At 44.3% G+C, this 20,702-nt stretch overlaps 1 protein-coding gene across 1 annotated transcript; it reads left to right on the top strand.

The window, feature by feature from the left end:
- The first annotated feature begins 1,041 nt into the window (after positions 1 to 1,041).
- LOC131899947 (medium-wave-sensitive opsin 1) lies at positions 1,042 to 20,684 on the top strand. Its single transcript, XM_059251427.1, has 6 exons — positions 1,042 to 1,138; positions 8,926 to 9,222; positions 12,219 to 12,387; positions 14,086 to 14,251; positions 17,819 to 18,058; positions 20,574 to 20,684. The coding sequence occupies exons 1-6, from the start codon at positions 1,042 to 1,044 to the stop codon at positions 20,682 to 20,684; spliced, it is 1,080 nt and encodes a 359-aa protein (XP_059107410.1).
- The last annotated feature ends 18 nt before the right edge of the window (positions 20,685 to 20,702 follow it).

A 20,702-nucleotide genomic window follows, 5' to 3' on the forward strand; every position in this document is an offset into this window, starting at 1 on the left:
TAGCACAGAAGTTGGAGACATTAATTCCATCAGCCCATGTGACTTTACTGAGCTCAAGAAGCCAACCCAAAGGCAGCTGGATTTCAGGACCAAGTAGAACCCTTAAGAGTGGATGTGTTTCCTGAGGGGGCCATAGCAGGAAATCAGGAGTCTTTGCTTGGAACTGGCTATGTTCAAGGAATTAGTGGCTCCTGATAATTGTGGAGCCAGCAGCCACACTGCTGTGAGTAAAGGAGGACAGTGAGGCACCCTGTCTAGACACTGTCAAGAAGCAGGTAGCAATCAGGTATAATCCAAGGACACATTGTGCACTTGAACAGACAAGATAAAGGTACCATGCAGGCACTTTCCAGTGTTGTGCCAAGCTTTTGGGAAGACCTACATAGGCCCCTGGTGATTGTAAGAGCTGCAGCTGGTAGAGGTGGAGGAAGAGGGCTGAAGCTGAAAGAGAGATGCACAGTCAGTGCCTATCCTCTTTCCCATGGGAGCAGTCCTGCTAACACAAACTGTGGCACAAGGCCCAATTAAAAAAAAAAACTGTCCTGCAACACAGTCCTGTTCCAGATCTCTGCCTGAAAGGTTTCCAAGGGCTTTCAGCAAAGCCAGAAAAGGGAGGTAGACTAGAACTTTGAGCTGCTTCGCTACTCAACACTCTGGTCCACAAATCCCACCCTAGGACCTGTCCGACCTACAGCAGTAGAAAGAGATGGAAGACACGTAATCACAAGCAAGGGCTATAGTGACTCCCACAAGCTCTACTGCAAGCCAGGGGTGGAAGGGGTGGAGGTGTGTATTATGCAGGTTCCACTGTGGGCAAATGGCCCTGAGCCACCCCTGTGGGTTGAACTTAGGAACAGGGAAGTGAGGGTAGGAGGGGGTGATCTAAGTCCTGGGCCCAATTAAGAGATCAGATGGTGAAGTGTTTGGGAGCCCTTAAGGTAAGGAGGCCTGGGCTGATCCTGCAGGCTGATATAAAGTTCTGTAACCCCACAGGCAATGTGCCAACTCTGGCAGGTTCCAAGGACAGTGTTTTCCATAGCCATGACCCAAAGGCTTACAGGAGGAGAGATACTGGACCACTATGAGGATAGCACCCACGCAAGCATCTTCACCTACACCAACAGCAACAGCACCAGAGGTGAGCAACAGGTGCCCTGGAGGGTTCAGTCACCAAGCCAAGGTGGCTATGCTAAAAGCTACCAGCCACCCTCAATTTCTCTCTTCTACGTAACCATATCTCCCTTAGCTTTAACGATGATGTCATAGTGGGCAGCTAAAAGCACAGTCATCCTAAAACCACACACACACTCCTCCTAGCCTCTGGAAATCTGTGTCCTTGGAAGGGTTCATAAGATCTTCCTCCTTGAGGAAGAACAGGATCTGTCTTTTTATCCTCTAAAGCCACAAAGAGGCTGAAGAGATGGTCTGGAGAACATAGATCCACTGAAGGAAATGGGAAAGTTTGGCAGGCCTCTGAGTGTGCCTGACCCCAGAGAGGGAAGCTGGGGAAGCTACAGCAGAAGACAAATGACTAGGTTAGAAGACCTTGTGACAGTTATATTGTCCAACCCAGGGCCTAAGGCACACCACCAAAGCTGTTCACTTCTGAGGAGGAGAGCTAACAAATCGTTTTTCTGTCTTGAGCAGTCCTAGGAACTGAGGTCTTATCAGGGCAGCCTGAGTTCTGCCTTTAGAAGCTATGTATGCAAAAAGCTTTGCATGTGGGACTATCAAATGACTGAAGGCAGGCCCCAGTCCAGCACCAGGTCTCTCCTTAAAGCTTCCCTAGAACCCTGGGTTGGCAACACCTTGCTCTGGGGTTGCCAGGGCCACCACTGTAGGAACAGGGACTTTAGGCCAGACTAGCTAGCTTTCTGTATTTCACCTCCACAGGGCTGTTGTGGTTCTAGGCTTCATTATGGCACAACACCCCTGTTTTCTGATGTCAGAGGCTTTGTTTTGTGCAAAGCTTCAAGTATACATCAAAGTAATAGGGAGAGTATCATGAACTCAGGCCCTTGTCATTCAGCTTCCATGGGTTTTTATCTTATTTTGTCTGTGACCCTTCCACTCTCTTTCTTCCTGATTATTTTTATTTTAATTTTGCATTTTGTTTATTTATTTGCTTGTTTATTTATTTATTGAGAAGGGGAAGAGAAAGAGAGAGAGAGAGAGGGAAAGAGAGGAGTTGCATGTGGAGATCAGAGGACAACTTGGGGACATGTGTATAGAGGTCTGGGGATAAGTTGGGGCAGTCAGTTCTGTCTTTCCACCATGTGGGGACCTGTTGTTCAAATCTTAGATGATCTTTTAATAAAAAAAAATCCCATAGCCAGATATCAGGGTGAAAGCTGAAAGATCAGAAGCAGAACAGCCAGCCACTAGTTCTTACCTCTATGAAACCCTCAGCCTGAAGAGAGTGAGTTCCTGTTTCCTCATGCCTTATATACCTTTCTCTGCCTTGCCATATTACTTCCTGGGATTAAAAGTGTGTGTGCCACCAATGCCTGGCTCTGTTTCTCTCCTTTACTGGATCAATCTCATTGTATCCCAGTGTGGCCTTGAACCCACAGAGATCCAGATGGATCTTTGCCTCCCAAGTGATAGGATTAAAGCTGTGTGCCACCACTGCCTGACCTCTATGTTTAATTTAGTGGTTTGTTCTGTTCTTTGATCTTCAGTCAAAATTTATTAGGGTACACAATATATCACCACAGGGACTAAGATCAATCTCAGTTTGTCAGGCTTGACAGAAAGCACCTTTACCTACTGAGCCATCTTACTGGCTCCTCCTGATTCTTAGACATGAATCTAACACATCATATCCTTTCTTTTGTATGTACTTTGGATGTATCTCTAAGATGAAAGGACTCTACAAAACATAACTATGATGCCATCCTAATATCAAAAGTTTAGCAATGTTTCCAGGATATTATACACTATCTTAGTTGATGTTAGCAATATCTTACTTTCAACTGGTCATGGTGGCAGATGCTTGTAAATCCAGTGCCTATGATGTAGAGGCTGAAGGATCAAAAGTTCAAGGTCATCCTCTGATACATATGGAGTTTGAGGCCACTTTGTTACACATGAAACCCTGTGTCGAAAATGTAAGTCAGGTAGTAGTAATGGTACACACCTTTAGTCCTAGCCCTTGTGAGGTGGAGACAGGTGGATCTCTATGAGTTTGGGCCAGTCTGATCTACATAGCAAGTTCCAGGCCAGCCAATGCTATATAGCTCTCAAGACCTTGTCTCAAAAAGACCATGTTTTTGTTTTATTTTACACTTAAATTTAGTTATTTTTTGAGAGGGCACATACCACAACATACACACAGTGGTCAGAACTTGTGAGAGTGAGTGCTCTTCTTCAACCTTATATGTTCCAGGGACCAAATTCAGATTGTCAGGTTTGGGGCAAGTGCCTTTACCAACTGGAACTTTATATCCCAGGGTGGCCTTGAACTCACTATCCCCTGCCTCAGCTTTCAGAGTCCTGGGATTACAGGCATGCACTACTATGCCTAGAAAAAAGCGTTATACTTTTTTTTTTAAGTTGAATTGAATCAAGGCTCAAATAAAGTGTACATATTCGTGTTGATTACTAGATCAAACTCAGACCCTCATGCATGCCAAGCAAGCACTCTACTATTAGCTACTTCCCTTGCCCAATTGCTACATTTTTCATTTTCCTTGCACTTTTTTTTTAAAGAAAATAACCATTTTCCATGAACTTTTCCTCACTTCAAATATTGCTGGTGACTAGCCTATAATGTGATTTAACATGCTCCTTTGAGTGTATTCATTCTTCTTTTGTTGTTTGTAGATAAACAGTTGATCTGAAGGTCTGACTGGTACCAGAGGCAGAATCCTTTGGCAGAAGTAATAGAAGTGAGAGCAAGCCCTGGGTTAGGAGCTTCCATGTAAAACTTTATTGGGACATTAGCTCAAGCAGAAAACTCACAACTTGAGCAGAAAGGCTGCTTTCCAGACAAAGGGAGAGAGGCAAGCTTTTCTTTGTTTGCTAGAGTGGCCTGGGGATTTTCTTCTGGCTATAGCTGTGGTCTCAAAAGATGTTCTATTTTTCATACAAGACATTGGCTACTCCTAGAAATCCAGGTGCTGCCTCTTTTATACTTCTTTCCTGTCCACCAGGAAATGATGGTTGGTTGGTGTCTGAAGCTTCTAGGAGGGAGAAGACACTGGATGAGTGTGGATCAGGGTGGTCCTGGGTTTTGTTTTCAGTTATCAGCAAGTCTATATACAGAGCTAAGTAAAATCTAACTCAAAGATCAAGGCACCAAGGAGGAAGACAGATGGACCAAGCCTTGTCATCCCATCCCAGTCACCCTGTCAGACACCTGCAGGCCCAAGTAAAGACACAGTGCTTTTGGTGCTTTCAGTAAAAGCAGCCTTCAGGTCCCTGAAGAGTAACGTAAGCTACTGTTACCACAACTCACACCTCAAAGTTATTCTCTGCATCGAAGCTAGCAGGATATGAATGGTGTATGGCCCAGCTGTATGATCTTCAGAATTAGTGATCTTTGGGCTGGAGAGGTGGCTCAGTGATTGAGAGCACTTACTGCTCTTCCAGAGGACTCAAATTCAAATCCCAGCATCCACAACAGATGTCTCACAGTTGGAGTCTATAACTCCAGGTCCAGGGAATCTGACACCTTTGTCCTCTGAGGGCAACTACACTCACATGCACATACCTACATGCAGACACACACATCTATACATAATTAAAAATAATAAAAATAAATCTTAGAAAAGAAGAATTAGCAATCTTGAAGTTAACTAAGAGCCACCAAAGCTAAAGTTCTTAATTAGTTTTCCCTCAGTGGCTAGACCAGTATCCAGCTGGTGTTTTGTGTCTCAGTGAAGACAGCTTTCAGAAGCATCGCTTTTCTTGGGGAATCACAAGTTGCTGAAGTGCAATGCCCAGATGTGCTAAGCAATTGGAATGCCAAGCTGCTCTTCTCTGACTTCCCTTCCTAGTTTGATTACTTTAATAAAGGGAATCATGCCTCAGTTTCCACCACTGGACTCTCCAAAGTGCAGCATGTGTGAAAAGTAGGATGTATGCTCAATTCTTTCCCCTTCATTTTTTAGGCAAAGTCTCCCTATGTAGGCCTGAAGGCCTAGAATTCACTATGTAGACCAGATGGGCCTCAAATTCATGGTCCTCCTGCCACTGCCTCCTGAGTGCTGAGATTATGAGAATGCACCACCATGCCCAGTTCTCTTTTCTTATGTCTCCATTCTCCAATAGTGATTTGGTTCACCAGTGAACACCATAGGTATTACATCTCTTTCCTTTTCCTCCCAATAAGAATCTTGTGGGGGCTGGAGAGATGGCTCAGAGGTTAAGAGCACTGGCTGTTCTTCCAGAGGTCCTGAGTTCAATTCCCAGCAACCACACGGTGGCTCACAACCATCTGTAATGAGATCTGGTGCCCTCTTCTGGCTTGCAGGCATACATGCAGGCGGAATACTGTATACATAATAAATAAATCTTTAAAAAAAAAAAAAAGCCTTCCCCACAGACTGAGATCAACCTGGTGGACTCAGTCCAGGTAGGTCCAGTCCCCTCCTCCCAGGCCGAGCCAAGGGACCCTGCATAAGCCCCAGGTTTCAAACAGCCGACTCATGCAGTGAGCACAGGACCCGGTGCCTGGATGCCTCCCAAACAGACCAGGCCAATCAACTGTCTCACGGTGAGGGAGGGGAGGGGAGAGAACAAGGGAATCTGTGGCTAATATGTAGAACTGAATTGTATTGCAAAATAAAAATTAAAAAAAAAAAGCCAGGCGGTGGTGGCGCACGCCTTTAATCCCAGCACTCGGGAGGCAGAGGCAGGCAGATCTTTGTGAGTTTGAGGCCAGCCTGGGCTACCAAGTGAGTTCCAGGAAAGGCGCAAAGCTACACAGAGAAACCCTGTCTCGCAAAACCAAAAAAAAAAAAAAAAAAAAAAGAATCTTGTTATACAGGAATTAGAACTTAATGTCATATAATTACTCATTTTCTCTATGTCAGAACACACACACACACACACACACACACACACACACACACACACACCCATCTCAAAAGAGTGATACAAACACTACTATAAACAATAATATCAATGTTGGGTATGATGGTACCTATCTGGAACCCCAGAAATCGGGAGGTAGAGGCAGGACAATCATGTGTTCATAGCTATCTTCAGCTAAATAAGCAAGTCAGAGGCCAACCTGAACTATATGATACTTGCTTCCCCCCACCGCTGCCCAAAAAGAAGATGACTAGGGTCTGGAGTGACAACTCAACAGTTAAAAGCACTGACTGCTCCTCCAGAAGATCTGGATTTGATTTCTATGGCAGCTTAAAACCATCTATACTTGGCTGGGTGGTAGTGGTGGTGGACGCCTTTAATCCCAGCAATTGGGAGGAAGAGCAGGTGGATCTTTGTGAGTTTGAGGCCAGCCTGGTCTACGGAGTGAGTTCCAGGACAGCCAGGGCTGTTATACAGATAAACTCTGTCTTGAAAAACAAAAACAAACAAAAAAATCTGTAACTCCAATTCCCGGAGATCTGATACCTGATAACCTCTTCTGGCCTCTCACATAGTGTATAGACATACATGCAGGCAAAACACCCATGCATATAAAAAAGTGATATTAAGTTTTTAGGAGACTGGATAGATGCCTTAACTGTTTGCTCTTCTAGAGGTACCAGGTTTGATTCCCAGCACCCACATAATGACTCACAACCATCTGTAAGATCCATTTCCAGGGGATCCTCTTCCAGCTTCTGTGGGCATTACATTAATATGGTGCACAGAATACATGCAGGCAAAACACCTACACACATAAAGTAAATGACAAAAATTTTTAAAAACTTAAATAGGATTACTAAAGACCTAACATTTGTACATGTCCTTTCACACTGAGGATGTATGTCATTGGGTTGTGTAGTTGAGACACTGTACTTTCAATCCCTCTCTCTGGAGTTACACTATTACTGGATGTGTGCATTTAGGCTCATTTGTTTTGGTTTTGATAACCAGGGGTTACCTTTTTTTTTTAATGACAGATATGCACCACCACATCTGGCAATCAGATATTACATTTTAAGTTTAAATTTTAGATCAGACATAAGCCACTATGCTTGTAATCTCAATACACAGGATGAAGAGGCAGGATAAATTCAAGGCCGGCTTGGTATACATAGCAAGTTCCAGACCAGCCAGGTCTACATAGACAAACCCTGTCTCAAATATATTTTTATAATTATGCAATATGTTGGTTATAAGGTTCCAAAGGAGGCAAGCATGGTGGTCCACACCTTTAATCCCAGCAATCAGGAGACAGAGGTAGGCAGATCTGTGAGTGTGAGGCTAGCCTGGTCTATGTAGAAAGTTCTAGCACCATCCAGGGCTCTATAGATCCTGTCTCAAAAAACCAAAATAATATAATAATAATAATAATAATAATAATAATAATAATAATAATGTTCTAAAGGAAAATCTAGAATACAAGATAGATTTGAAGAAGTCCAGCTTTCCTGACCCCATCCAACTCAATTGTTTCCTTCCCTGTTTTCCTTACAAACTTTTGGCCTGGGAGTTCACTTTTGCTACCTTTCTCTTGCTAATCTCTTTATGAATCCTGTTCTACTACTTTCAGGCAGGAGGGACAGGCTGCTCTGGTGTCATTGCTAGAGGCTCTGGTCCCCCTCCTTGACTGCTGCCTGGGCCTGGCTAGTCCTTACCCACCTTTGTCAGTGCTCTGCCTGGTTTGGAGTCTATCATCTGGAAAGGGTGCTGGCTTAGAATCTGTGACATTCAATTGCTCTAACCTCTTTGCTTGTCTATAAACTAGAGGTTCCAAATACCACCAGTTCCCCCTGCTCTGCTCCAGTTCACCTGCTGTACTTTCTCAGGGGAGATACATTGACAGTCTGAGGGTTCTCTGTTCTGGGGTCTTTTAAAAGGCCTCATTGTGCTGGGTGGTGGTAGCACACGCCTTTAATCCCAGCACTCAGGAAGCAGAGGCAGGCTGATCTCTGTGAGTACGAGGCCAGCCTAGCCTGGTCTATGGAGCAAATTCCAGGACAGCCAGAGCTGTTACGAAGAGAAACCCTGTCAAAAAAAAGAAAGGAAGAAAGAAAGAAAGAAAGAAAGAAAGAAAGAAAGAAAGAAAGAAAGAAAGAAAGAAAGAAGGAAGGAAGGAAGGAAAGAAGGGAGGGAGGGAGGGAGGGAGGGAGGGAAGGAAGGAAGGAAGGAAGGAAGGAAGGAAGGAAGGAAGGAAGGAAGGAGGAAAAAGAGCCCTATTGCTTCATACTATTCCCTTCTGCATAGAGACAGACTCTATGAGTCTTGGGTTGTCAATGTCCTGTTCCTACATCTCATATTGGGGGTTCCTGGGAATCTGTGCAGGGTTTCCTATTAGAAACAAATAGGCCAGTACACAGAGTGAAGCAGAGGTATCACAGAGTACAGTTGTGCTGGGGATGAAATTTACCTGTCCCTCCTAGCACAGCCAGGACACCCCTGTTTTTCTTGAGCTATTTTGTGCTGGTTTTGGGAGGGGGCTGTGGTTTTTGTTTGTTTGTTATTTGTTGTTTTTTTTTTTGCAATACATAGACTGTAGAATTCTTGCAAGCATAGGCCTCTTTGTGTGTACTTTCCTAGTGCTGTGAAGCCTTATTATACAGTAGGAAAGATTGGGGCTTGTGACCCTGTGCAATTATTCTGGCAAAAACAGTAGTAGTAAATGTCCCCTTTTTATAAGGAAACCAGTCCTACTGAATCAGGGCTCACCCTAATAGCTTAATGTGCAGGGCTCATTTAGAGCAAGGAAAAGTGGGATCAAGATGCTAGTGCAGCTGTGTAAAGCTTTGTGCAGCTCCTCCTCTATTCTGTACCTCTTGCCTCCAGGTCCCTTTGAAGGCCCCAATTATCACATTGCTCCCAGGTGGGTGTACCACCTCACCAGCACCTGGATGATCTTTGTGGTCATTGCATCTGTCTTCACTAATGGACTTGTTCTGGCAGCCACCATGAGGTTCAAGAAGCTGCGCCATCCTCTGAACTGGATTCTGGTGAATTTGGCAGCTGCTGACCTAGCAGAGACCGCCATTGCCAGCACTATCAGTGTTGTGAACCAAATCTATGGCTACTTCGTGCTGGGCCACCCTCTCTGTGTGGTGGAAGGCTACATTGTCTCCCTGTGTGGTAAGCTGAAGGAGACACAACCTGGTGTGCCTAAAGAAAACCATACTGCAAACCCTGAGGTTCACACATGGTGTGTATATATGAGACACAGTATGAAGGGAGATACTCATGGTAAAAGCTGGATCACAGTCAGCACAGGGGTTGAAGGACAGGCTTACAAAATTCTGAAGGCTTACATCTGAGCACACATTTTCTTTTTTTATTAACTTTTTTCCTTTATTTTACATACCGATCACAGTTTCCCCTCCCTCTTCTCCTTCCATTCCTTCACACACACACACACACACACACACACACACACACACACACACACACCCCGATTCCCATCTACCCCTTCCCCATCCACCTACTCCTCCTCTGTCTCCATTCAGAAAGGGGCAGGCCTCCAATGGACTTGAACAAAACATGGCACATCAAATTGAGGAAGGAGGAAGAACCGAGCTCCTCTCCCTATATAAGGGCTGGGCATGGGGAACATGTTCCCAAAAGGCAGCTAAGCACCAGAGACAGGTCCTAATCTCACTGCTAGGAGCCTTGCAAACAGATCTAGCTACACAACTGTCACACACATGCAGAGGGCCTAGGTCAGTCCCATGCAGGCTCCCTAACTGTTGGTCCAGAGTCCATGAGCTCCTACAAGCTCAGGTCAGCTGTGTCTGTGGGTTCCTCCATCATGACCTTGACACCCCCTGGCTTGTACAATCCCTCCTCCCTTTCTTCAGGAGGACTCCCAGAGCTCAGCCCAGTGCTTGGCTGTGAATCTCTGCATCTGCTTCCATCAGTTACTGGATAAAGGCTCTGTGATGACAATTAGGGTAGTTATCAATCTGATTACAATAGATGGCCAGTTCAGGCATCCTCTCTGAGCGTGCATTTTCAAGTGTTTGCTTGAGTCCAACATCGAGACAGGCTCTAGCTATACGTACCCAGTTTTGGACTGTGGAGCTCATGTGGGAAGAGATAGGTCACAAATCAGAGAATTCCAGAACCATATGAAGGGTAGGCTCTGGGCACCTTGGATGGACTCCTACCCAAATCAGGGATATGTGTTTTTCCATCCTGTCTCTAAGGCTGGTTAATGACACTGTGTGAGCTGTTCCCAGAGAAAGACATCAGAGCTTTTGAGATATTGACTGGATCTAGACACCTTTCTTTACAACCATCACTAAGGCCTGTTGGCTATGATTTGCTTAGGTTAGGTAGCTAAAGGCTGATGGGTAAAGATGCCTAGCCTAATGAGGTGTGTTTAATTCCTAAGACCCACATGGTAGAAAAAGAGAAACTCCTGAAAGTTGTCCTCTAACCTCCACATACACCCCATGGCTGCACACACATACACACTCTAAAACGTGGTGGCTAAGAAGTACCAGTGTGGTAGGCTCTGTGCTGGAAAGGGCCCAGTAACTAGATGGTGACAACACAGTATCTCCATTACTTTATCTCTAAATGGTTAAGGAGAGCCCAGTAGTAGCTAGTCTGGAAGACAGGCTCTGTTGAGCATATATGACAAGGGAGGGTTTAAATGCCATGTGTATAAAAAGAGACTTTGAGAGGTCTGGACTGGGGGTGTGAGACCCACAAATAGACCTGGTTGGAACCCCACTTGCCTAGCTGTGTACCCAGCAGATATCTACCAGTAGCTTCCCCAGCTCTTGGTCTCTCCTTGCCCCTCACCCACTGGGCAGATTAAGTTCAGACCAGAGAGAGTACTGGACAATATCCAAATCTATAGGGTAGAGTAATCAGGAAAGATCAAGTTAAGAAAGTCTATCTCCCAGGCCCAAGCGCTTTCAGTTAGAGATGTGCACCTTGGTGGTTACATGGCCTTTCCCAAGTGGCATCCTTATGTCTGGCTCTGCTTCTGCTAGGCTTGCCTTTGTCCTACTCAGAGTGTTCTTTGTTTACCCATACACACAAAATAAAAATAAAATACATCTTTTAAAATTATGCACTAAAACCATTAGCAACAGTGTTCTATACTAAAGTATTTCAAACAAGGATATGATCTGAGTACCAATAAAAATTTAGTGAAGTGACAATGAACAGGAATGACATTTTATAGTCTGCCACCTCAGTAGAGTGATCTGAGAACATCTGTCCTTTCTCTAGCTGACCGAACTAGGAGTGTTCTAATATTGCCTATTTCATAATAGAAGGAATATAGAGTGTCCTTTAGAGGTTAGGTGAATGAACAATATATACTTTTCCCCACCCTGGTTCATGGGTGCCTGAGGCCTGTGTGCACACCTTTGGGCATAAGGAGTGGGAACCTGTGTCACCTTACAAACAATTGGAGAGACTCTGAGCTGTCCCCAAACACTTAAAAGAATAGCAAACAAGCAGAAAGGATACAGATCATATGTTCTGTTTCTTTGAAACAATGACACCTCAGTGTGGTCATGCCCATATGGATATGGGCTTCCAGGAACTCCATCAATGGCACCAGAGGAAGAAATTACCAGAGGCCAAGAGGACAAAAAGCCCTTGAAGGGCCCCAGTGGACATATAAGTACAAAGCCATCAGCTACCAGAGTATTTTTTTGCCTTCTTTTTGGTGATGGGGTGTGCAGGCTGAGGTTGAGGAGAGAGAGCTATGAAAGCTCTAAGGTACCAGCCTCAAGATTCTATGACTCAGCGACTAAACTGAGAGCTAGGACATCCTGCTCCAGAGCAGAAGCAATTGTGGTTAGAAGGAAGACAAGAAAGGGAGTAGGAAACAGAGGGGAAGAAGGCATGCCATTGGATTTAGCATGGAAGCAAAGCAGAAGAACCTGAAGGAGATGAGAAAAGAAGGTGAGACACACATGTCATAAAAATGGATTGAAAAAAAGTCCATTCACCAAGAGGTCCACTGCACTCTGGACCTGAGAACATTTCAGAGGATTTGGTGTGATAACTATGAGGGAGTCTTGAAAACTGTTGGCTAGTAGGAGGAAGTAGTGTGAATAATCCTTTGTTCTGACTCAAAGCCCCGTTATATCTCTTCTTCCCCATAGGCATCACAGGCCTCTGGTCCCTGGCCATTATTTCCTGGGAGAGGTGGCTAGTTGTCTGCAAACCCTTTGGCAATATGAGATTTGATGCTAAGCTGGCCACTGTGGGAATCATCTTCTCCTGGGTCTGGGCTGGTGTGTGGACAGCCCCACCAATCTTTGGTTGGAGCAGGTAAGGGTGTAATGATGCTAGGAAAGTAGCCTCTGTAGGGCCAAGTGGGGAAGGAAGGTCAGACTGTGATCTCCAGGAATATCAATTCACTTCTGGTTCCTGGGCATGCATGGCTCCCTGCTTATAAGAAGGAGGGAGAAAACTCTCCCTGGGCTCTCAGTGCAGCATGCACATGAATGTATGAATATTTGCCTATGGTATCAAAAGGGGCCCTATGGCCCACTCCCTAGACTATGTAAATGTTTTTCTCAAGTATAAAAAGCTCATAAGAACACTAGGAAAATCCAAAATGCCCAACCTAGTGTAAGTGAACACAGGGTACATTTTAGATTTCAGGGCCCTCTTCCAAGCTCTGTGCCAGGCCTTTCTCATACATTTTACCCTACCACCTTCAAAGGTTTCTTGGAAGGTACACCAGGTCACCTATATCCTGGCCAGGCTCATTCTTTGGGGAAAATACTCAAAACTGATGAGGCAATGGCTCAGATGTTTGGTTGGGAGGAATGAGACATGGACAATTGATTGCACTGTAGTAAACAACAATCTTGAGTGTGTGTTTGTAGCAGGAATCTTAAAAAAGTTCTTATTAATAAGAACAAACCTGGAGCCAGTTATTGGGGTGAATGCTGGAAGATCAGAGAAGCAGAACAAGCCGCAGCTACCTCACCTTGCCAGTTCCTCAGCTGATCCTGTTTCCTCAGACTGGAAGCCTCTGAATCCTCATCCAGGATGAATCTTAACTGAAACCAGGCAAATGCTTCTAGTTTCTGGTCCTCACGCCTTATATACCTTTCTGCTTTCTGCCATCACTTCCTGGGATTAAAGGCTCACTTCCTGGGATTAAAGGCGTGTGTCACCATGCCTGGCTGTTTCCAATGTGGCCTTGAACTCACAGAGATCCAGAGGGATTTCTGCCTCTGGAATGCTAGGATTAAAGGTGTGAGTGCCACCATTTTCTAGCCTTTGTATCTAGTGGCTGTTCTGTCTCTGACCCCAGATAAGTTTATTAGGGTGCACAATATTTTGGGGAACACAATACCACCACATGTGTTCTTCTGGACAGGGAATGTTCTTTCTTTGGGAAGCTTCCATCATTCTATAAAATAAGACTTGTAAAAAGCTTGTCTTTCTCCAGAACCACAATGACTGCCAGAAACTGAGAATTTTCTAGTGCTAGTCCCGGTGGAGGCCCAGACTGGATGATCTAATTTCATCTCCATGGTTACCCAGGGAGCATGTCCATTCATTACAGCCCTGGCACAATGGCCTCAGAAAAAAATTCAGATATTCATAGGTGTTCTTAAAAAGTAAGAGGAAGAGGAGGCCTCCTCACCGTCTTATGAAAATAGCCTAGAACCAGGTAATGATAATTGCATAACCTTGGGAAAGTCTTCAATGTCATAATGGCAAATTTTATATTATGCATATCTTGCTACAAAGAGAAGAGAAATGATATGAAGTATATAATGGAAAAGTATTTATTAAAATCTTACTAAAGCATTTTAAGGTGATAAGAATATTCTGGAAGTACTACACTGTGTAGATATGAAATGCTATTGACCTGTTAACTTCTCATTGGTTAATTTCTTCTCCATTTAAAAACCTTCTGACTCAAGTCAGGGGTGTGCCCTGGTTGATTGGGCAGGTTCCAGGTTGCCCTAGCTTGAATCAGAATGAACTGCTGGCCCTTCTCTTTAGGTACTGGCCTTATGGCCTGAAGACATCCTGTGGCCCAGATGTGTTCAGTGGCACCTCGTACCCTGGGGTTCAGTCTTATATGATGGTCCTCATGATCACATGCTGCATCTTCCCACTCAGCATCATCGTGGTCTGCTACCTCCAAGTGTGGCTGGCCATCCGAGCAGTAAGCCTTTCACCCTCCTGCCTTCATCCCAAACTAGCAAGATATCTAGGCAAGCTCAGAGGCACACCTGGTAACTCTCCTACCTCCACACTGCTCTGATCAGAAATCTATCAGTACACCTGAGTCTTTTAAACTACTTTTTTTGGAGAAAAAAAATCTCACTATGGAGACCTGGCTGGCCTGAAACTTGCTATGTAGATCAGGCTAGATTCAAACTCACAGAGATCTACTTGCCTCTGCCTTCCGAGTGTATACCATCACTCCTGGATTAAACTGTTTTTTCAATCCCCATATGTCTTAGTTACTGTTCTATTGCTGTGAAGAGATACCATGGCCAAGGCAACTCTTCTTATAAAAGAAAGCATTTAATTGAGGGATTTCTTACAGTTTCAAAGGCTTAGTCCATTATCATTATGATGGGAATCAGACAGGCACGGTGCTGGAGCAGTAGCTAAGAGCTATATCCTGATCTTCAGGCAGAGAGAGAAATGCTGGCCTGGTGTGGGCTTTTGAAACCCCAAAGCCCACCCCCCAGCGACACACTTCCTTCAACAAGGCCATACCTACTCCAACAAGGCCACCTCTCCTAATCCTTCTCAAATAGTGCCACTTCCTGATGGCTAAGCATTCAAATACGTGAGTCTATGGGGGAACATTCTTGTTCAAACCACCACACTATACCTATAAGAAAATATTAAGACCCAATGGTATGGGACAGGAGATGTCATGTATTGAAGTTCTGAGTTCCATCCTAAGCACCAAATAAACTGGGAGTGGTGGCACATTCCTGTAATTCCAGCACTCAGGAAGTGAAAGCAGGAGGATCAAAAGTTCAAAGCCATCCTCTGCTACATAGCAAATTCAAGGCTAGCCTGATCTCTTACGAGACCCTACCTCAAAAAACAAAACAAAACATTGAGTAGTGTGAAGCAGGACATTCCTTTGGAAGATAAATTTGAGGGTTTTTTAAAAATTAATTAATTTTATTCATTTATTTTATATCCCTCCTCTCCTCCCATTCCCTCTCCCCACCTCCCACCACCAGCCCCAATCTACTTCCCCTCTGTTTCTGTTCAGAAAGGGACAGGCCTCCCATGGGTATCAACAAAACATGGCATATCAGGTTTCTGTAAGACTAAGTACCTCCCCTTGTGTTAAGGCTGGGCAAGGCAACCCAGTATGAGGAATAGGGTCCCAAAAGTCAGCCAAACATGTACAATATATTTTGATCATATTCTTTCCCTTTCCTAAATCCTCTCAAATCCTCCCCCACCCAACTTCATGCAAACTCTCTCTCTCTCTCCCTCTCTCTCTCCTTCTATCCCTCTCATTAAAAAAAAAAAAAAACAACGGTCAAAACAAATTAACAAAAATCATTAAGACAAAAATATCAAAGCAAAACAAAAATGTACACACAAAAAACCAACAACAAGCAAGCAAACAAGCAATAACAACAAAAACATGGAGTCTATTTTATGTTAGAAGCTACTCCTGGGTATGGAGTAGCTTCCTGGAGTGTGGTAGATATACCTGGTGACATTCCATTGGAGAAAACTGATTTTCCCTTTTCCAGCGTGTATCAATTGCAAATAGCTTCTTGGTTAGGGGTGGGACTTCTACCTCTCTGTGCTAGAATTTTATATGGTTTAAATTTGTGCAGATTTTGTGTGTACTGTCACAGCCCTAAATGGGATGTCTTTATCAAACCCCAGTCCTCAGGGCTCAAGGATCTGTGCAGAAAAGGAGTCAGAAAGATTGTAAAATCTAGAGGTGGTAAACAGCTCCAAGGATACAGTGTCATCCAGACACAACAAGACTGATATACATGAATGAAGTTCTTGCAGTCTCAACCTTCCTTGTTCTCACTCCTATGGGATGGAAAGTCACTGCCTGCACATTCCTAGAGGACCCAGTAAGGGAGCAGAACTGTACCTTTCCCCTGGCCCAGAACAATCCTCCTACAGAGCATAACCAACAGAGCACCTGTATTCCCTTCACAGGAGTCTTAGTTATTGTTCTATTGCTGTGAAGAGACATCATGACCAAGGCAACCTATAAAAGAAAGCATTTAATTAGGGGATGCTTATAGTTTCAGAGGGTGAGTCCATGATCATTGTGGTGGGGAGCATGACGGCAGGCAGGCATGGTGCTGGAGCAGTATCTGAGAGCTTACATCCTGATCTGTAAGTTGGAGGCAGAGAGAGATAGCCTGACCCTGGCATGGTCTTTTGAAACCTCAAAGCTCACCCCTAATGATACATCTCCTTCAACAACGCCAAACCTCCTAATCCTTCCAAAACATTTCCACCAACTAGGGACCAAACATTCAAATATATGAGACTATGGAGGGCACTCTCATTCAAACCACCACAATGGGGCTCTTGAGGATGACCAAGAAGTGGACTCAAGGGTGCTATTTGCCCTCAGACCTGCTCTCCACTGTCCTGCGTCTGGTGTTCCATCTTAGGAAGCCAATTCTGTTAGCAGTCCTTAACCCATCAACATTCCTACCCAGGCCAGGCTACCACTGGGGATTATCCTGCAAAAAAAAATGATAGTAAGGGGATGTGTGAGCTGGGTACTGTATGGTAAGAGCTCTGTGCTCCTCTACTGGTCTCCCTCTCCAGCATAAATTGTCCCTTTGTCCAACAACTCTCCTACCATTTATTTTGTGTTCCATTTGTTCATTGCTGGGATCCTGTGTAACAGAAAGTCCCTCCAGGTGGTGCTTTTCCTATATGAAGTTGCTTTGTGCTCACCCCTGCATGAATGGGTATTTATAAGCTCTTTCTGGAAAAGACCATGAGCTCCACCAGGAGGCTCCACTCACTTTAGTGTCTTGTAATGAAGGCTGCAATTTGGTCCCTGGGTTGGTGGTCTCATATCAGAATCAATTTAGCTAGCTCCCACAGGGTTTCCTTCAAGCTTTAGCAGTATTGGCTCTTGGCTAGTAAAACCCATCACTGCTGTTTCAGCTCTTGCCAGATTCTAGCCCTCATGGTTCCTTTTACAGCTAACCTTCCATGGCAGATAATGGCTGACCTCTATCCTTTAGAAAGCCTGGGTGAAGTGTGTATATGGCTCTTGCATTGCCACTGGGCACCCTGCCAGGCCCAGTTTAGTCAAAGCGAACTTGACTTCTGGGGCTCAGTTCAAGACTCCAGACTCAAACCTGAGCACAAGACTAGATCTTCTTGGAAGGGATCATATAAAGGCTAAACTCAGTCTCCTTAGTTCTCTTTCGCAAACTTCTATGAAACTACAGGCAACAGCTTCAAAAGTCTGGTCTGAGGGTTGACCTTGGCCAGGCCAGCCACTTGTTACCTCAAGGCCTACAGGAACTCCTACAAAGCTCCAGGACCACTCCGGCTCCCAAGTCAAGTCATCCTCTGACTGAGGGTGGGAAGCAGGATTGGGATACTAGGTGAACTATTTCTTACTCCCTATAGATCCCTAGGTATCCCTCTTCTTGTTAGTATCCTGACTCAGTGCCTGAGCAACATCAATAGTCCCTCTCTATATAGAGACCTAACTGACTCCTCCATTCACTGTTCTTGTCTTCTCTAGGTGGCAAAGCAACAGAAAGAATCTGAGTCCACCCAGAAGGCCGAGAGGGAGGTGACACGAATGGTGGTGGTGATGGTCTTTGCATATTGCCTCTGCTGGGGACCCTATACTTTCTTTGCATGCTTTGCTACTGCCCACCCTGGCTATGCCTTCCACCCTCTTGTGGCCTCCATACCATCCTACTTTGCCAAAAGTGCCACTATCTACAACCCCATTATCTATGTCTTTATGAACCGGCAGGTAAGCAAGAGCATGAGCAGATCAAATTCAAAATGGCCCATAACTCAGTGAAGGTTTTTTACCTGGAATCAAGTCATCAATGAGAAAGCTTTATGGAGAACCTGGGGGTGGGGACTGATGATACGCCTCCAAGAAAACGAGTGTGAGAAGGCTTTGCATGTGATCCACCCTCTCTAGACCCCTCTCAACCATGAGCTCTGTTATCCTTGCACCGTCTCCACCTGAGTCTGGTACTTAAGAAAATGCAGTGCACTGCAAGTTCTTCCCTTCTGATGACCCCACAACTATGGACAGGAATCTTCAAAGGGTGCTGTTATAATCCAGATGTACTAAGCACTCAGTGAGCACACAATGACACTAGCTAGTTCTGCTCCTCTTGTGTTTACAGATTCAACTCCAAATTTTTCCATTTTGAAACCTTGACTTTGGGATTTTTGCCTCCTTATAAGTTTAACCTTTCTTAGCTATACTAGCTAAGAGTTCAAGAGCTTTTATGAGCTCATGAATTAGTTCAGAGAGAGCATGCTATGGCTTTGTCCAAAGTCTTGTCTGATGGCAACTATCCTTAGCTATCATATTGGACTTTGACACAAGTTGCTCATGACTCTTAGACCATCCTGGTAGGTTATAGGTGAACCTTAAGAGGTTCATCACCTTCTGAGTGCCATTTGCTTTCCTTTTCCTTGAATCCATCACATGTACTTCATTAAGGAATATCTACTGTGTGAGTTATTAGTAATCAGAAGTGTTCACTGGGGCCTCTCATTTCATCAGACTCTGTGAGTCCTTCCAATTGACTCCACTTTCCTCTATTGTCTTCCTTCCTCTGGTGCTTGGGATGGAACACAAGGTCTGGTACATGCCAGGCAAGTGCCCCACCCCAGATCTCCTCTGCCAAAATCTGAAAGTAATTCTAGAAAGAGATCCTTGTGAAAGACAGGAAACAAAGGTGGCCAGGTGTGCAAATTTTACTTTCACTCATTCTGCTTTATTCCAAGAAAATTGGTGTAGAAGTAACCGTCTTATTAAATAAGAAACACAGAGCCAATGCAGAGATGAAAGCCCAAGAGGTCAGAGCTAAGAGCCTTACCCTTCACTGTTGCAGCTATCCTCTTCAGCCAAGAGACCTACTTCCTGTCTGTTTGTCTTTATATAGACTTCTGTTCTGCCTTCTCATTGGTTGTAAACCCAACCACATGACCTCCTGTCACTGCCCATCTATACAGACCTCCAGGTCTTCTATGGTTGGTATTGAGATTAAAGGCATGTGTCTCCATGCTGGCTGTATCCTTGAACACACAGAGATCTGCCTAGCTCTGCCTCCCAAGAGCTGGGATTAAAGGTGCACCACCACCACCCAGCTTCTGCTATGGCTTGCTATTAGCTCTGACCCCCAGGCAACTTTATTTATTAACACACAAATACAATCACATTTCAGTACAAATAAAATATCACCATAAATTGGAACAGGGGATTCCATTCTTGTTCACTGCTATCTCCCTCCAGAATAGAGTCAGGCATGAAGTGAAAACTCAGTAAGTAGATGTTGAATGAATTTCTTGCCTTACCTGCCAGTTTTTCAGCCAAGTTCATGTTGTTATTTAGCCCATCTCTAATGTTGTCAATGTCAACACTTAAGTGTTTTCATTTTGAGAGTTTTAATGTGAGAGGGAATGGAGATAGTCATAAATAGAGCTGAAATTAGTGACACTTTTACTTTGGGTTCTCAAAGCTTTGTAGTTGAGCTCCTTAGATGGCATTGGTTTTGGTCACTGCCTAAGTATCCTGAGGCTACCACAATAAATTCTACAAGCTTTGTGGCTTAAAACAACACAACTGTAGTTCAGTGACAGAGTACTTGCCTAACATACACAAAGCTTTAGGCTAAGTTCCTAGCTCAGCAACAAACAAGCAAACAAAACGAGAAAATAGGAATTAAGTTTCTCACAGTTCAAGAGGCCAGAAATCTGAGGTCTAGGTGTCAGCATTATTATTGTTCCTTCTGGAGGTGCTGAGACAGTATCAGTCTTGTGTCTCTCTCCTAGCTTCCCTTGTCCTACTACTCACAAACATGCTGTCCCAATATTATTCTTCACATAGTCATTTCTCTGCATGTTAAATATTATCTAAATCTTCCTCTTCTCACAAGAACACTGGTCACTGGACTAGTGACAATGCTAATCCAGTATGACCTCATTGTAACATATATGTGCAAAGACTCAAGTTCCAAAAAAGGTACAGTCACAGGTTCCAGTAATTAGGATTTGGCATTTTTTAGGAGCAGTCACAATTCAACTAGAATCACCATTAACCACTAAATTAGATGATTCAGTCCTCCTCTATTCATATGTGTAAAGAATTAGCTGAGCCTTCCTCATCCCACTCATAGTATTCCAAATGGGAGAAGGGAAGGTGTACATCCACAAAGTGACAGTACCAAATGCCCCAAGCCTCACCTTTAGCACAGTGCACTAGCCGTTTCTGCTTTGCTGAATAATGTTTTCTGTCCTTCTAGTTTCGAAACTGCATCTTACAGCTCTTTGGAAAGAAAGTTGATGATATCTCTGAACTTTCCAGGACCTCCAAAACAGAAGTCTCATCTGTCTCTTCGGTGTCACCTGCATGAGGTCCTGCCTCCAACCTG

Source organism: Peromyscus eremicus, chromosome X, assembly GCF_949786415.1.
Source record: "Peromyscus eremicus chromosome X, PerEre_H2_v1, whole genome shotgun sequence".
NCBI lineage: Eukaryota > Metazoa > Chordata > Mammalia > Rodentia > Cricetidae > Peromyscus > Peromyscus eremicus.

Coding starts and splice junctions, on each gene's coding strand:
- LOC131899947 (XM_059251427.1), top strand. CDS start 1,042: ATGACCCAAAGGCTTACAGGAGGAGAGATACTGGACCACTATGAGGAT. Junction 9,223..12,218: donor CTACATTGTCTCCCTGTGTG/GTAAGCTGAAGG, acceptor TCTTCCCCATAG/GCATCACAGGCCTCTGGTCC. Junction 14,252..17,818: donor TGTGGCTGGCCATCCGAGCA/GTAAGCCTTTCA, acceptor TGTCTTCTCTAG/GTGGCAAAGCAACAGAAAGA.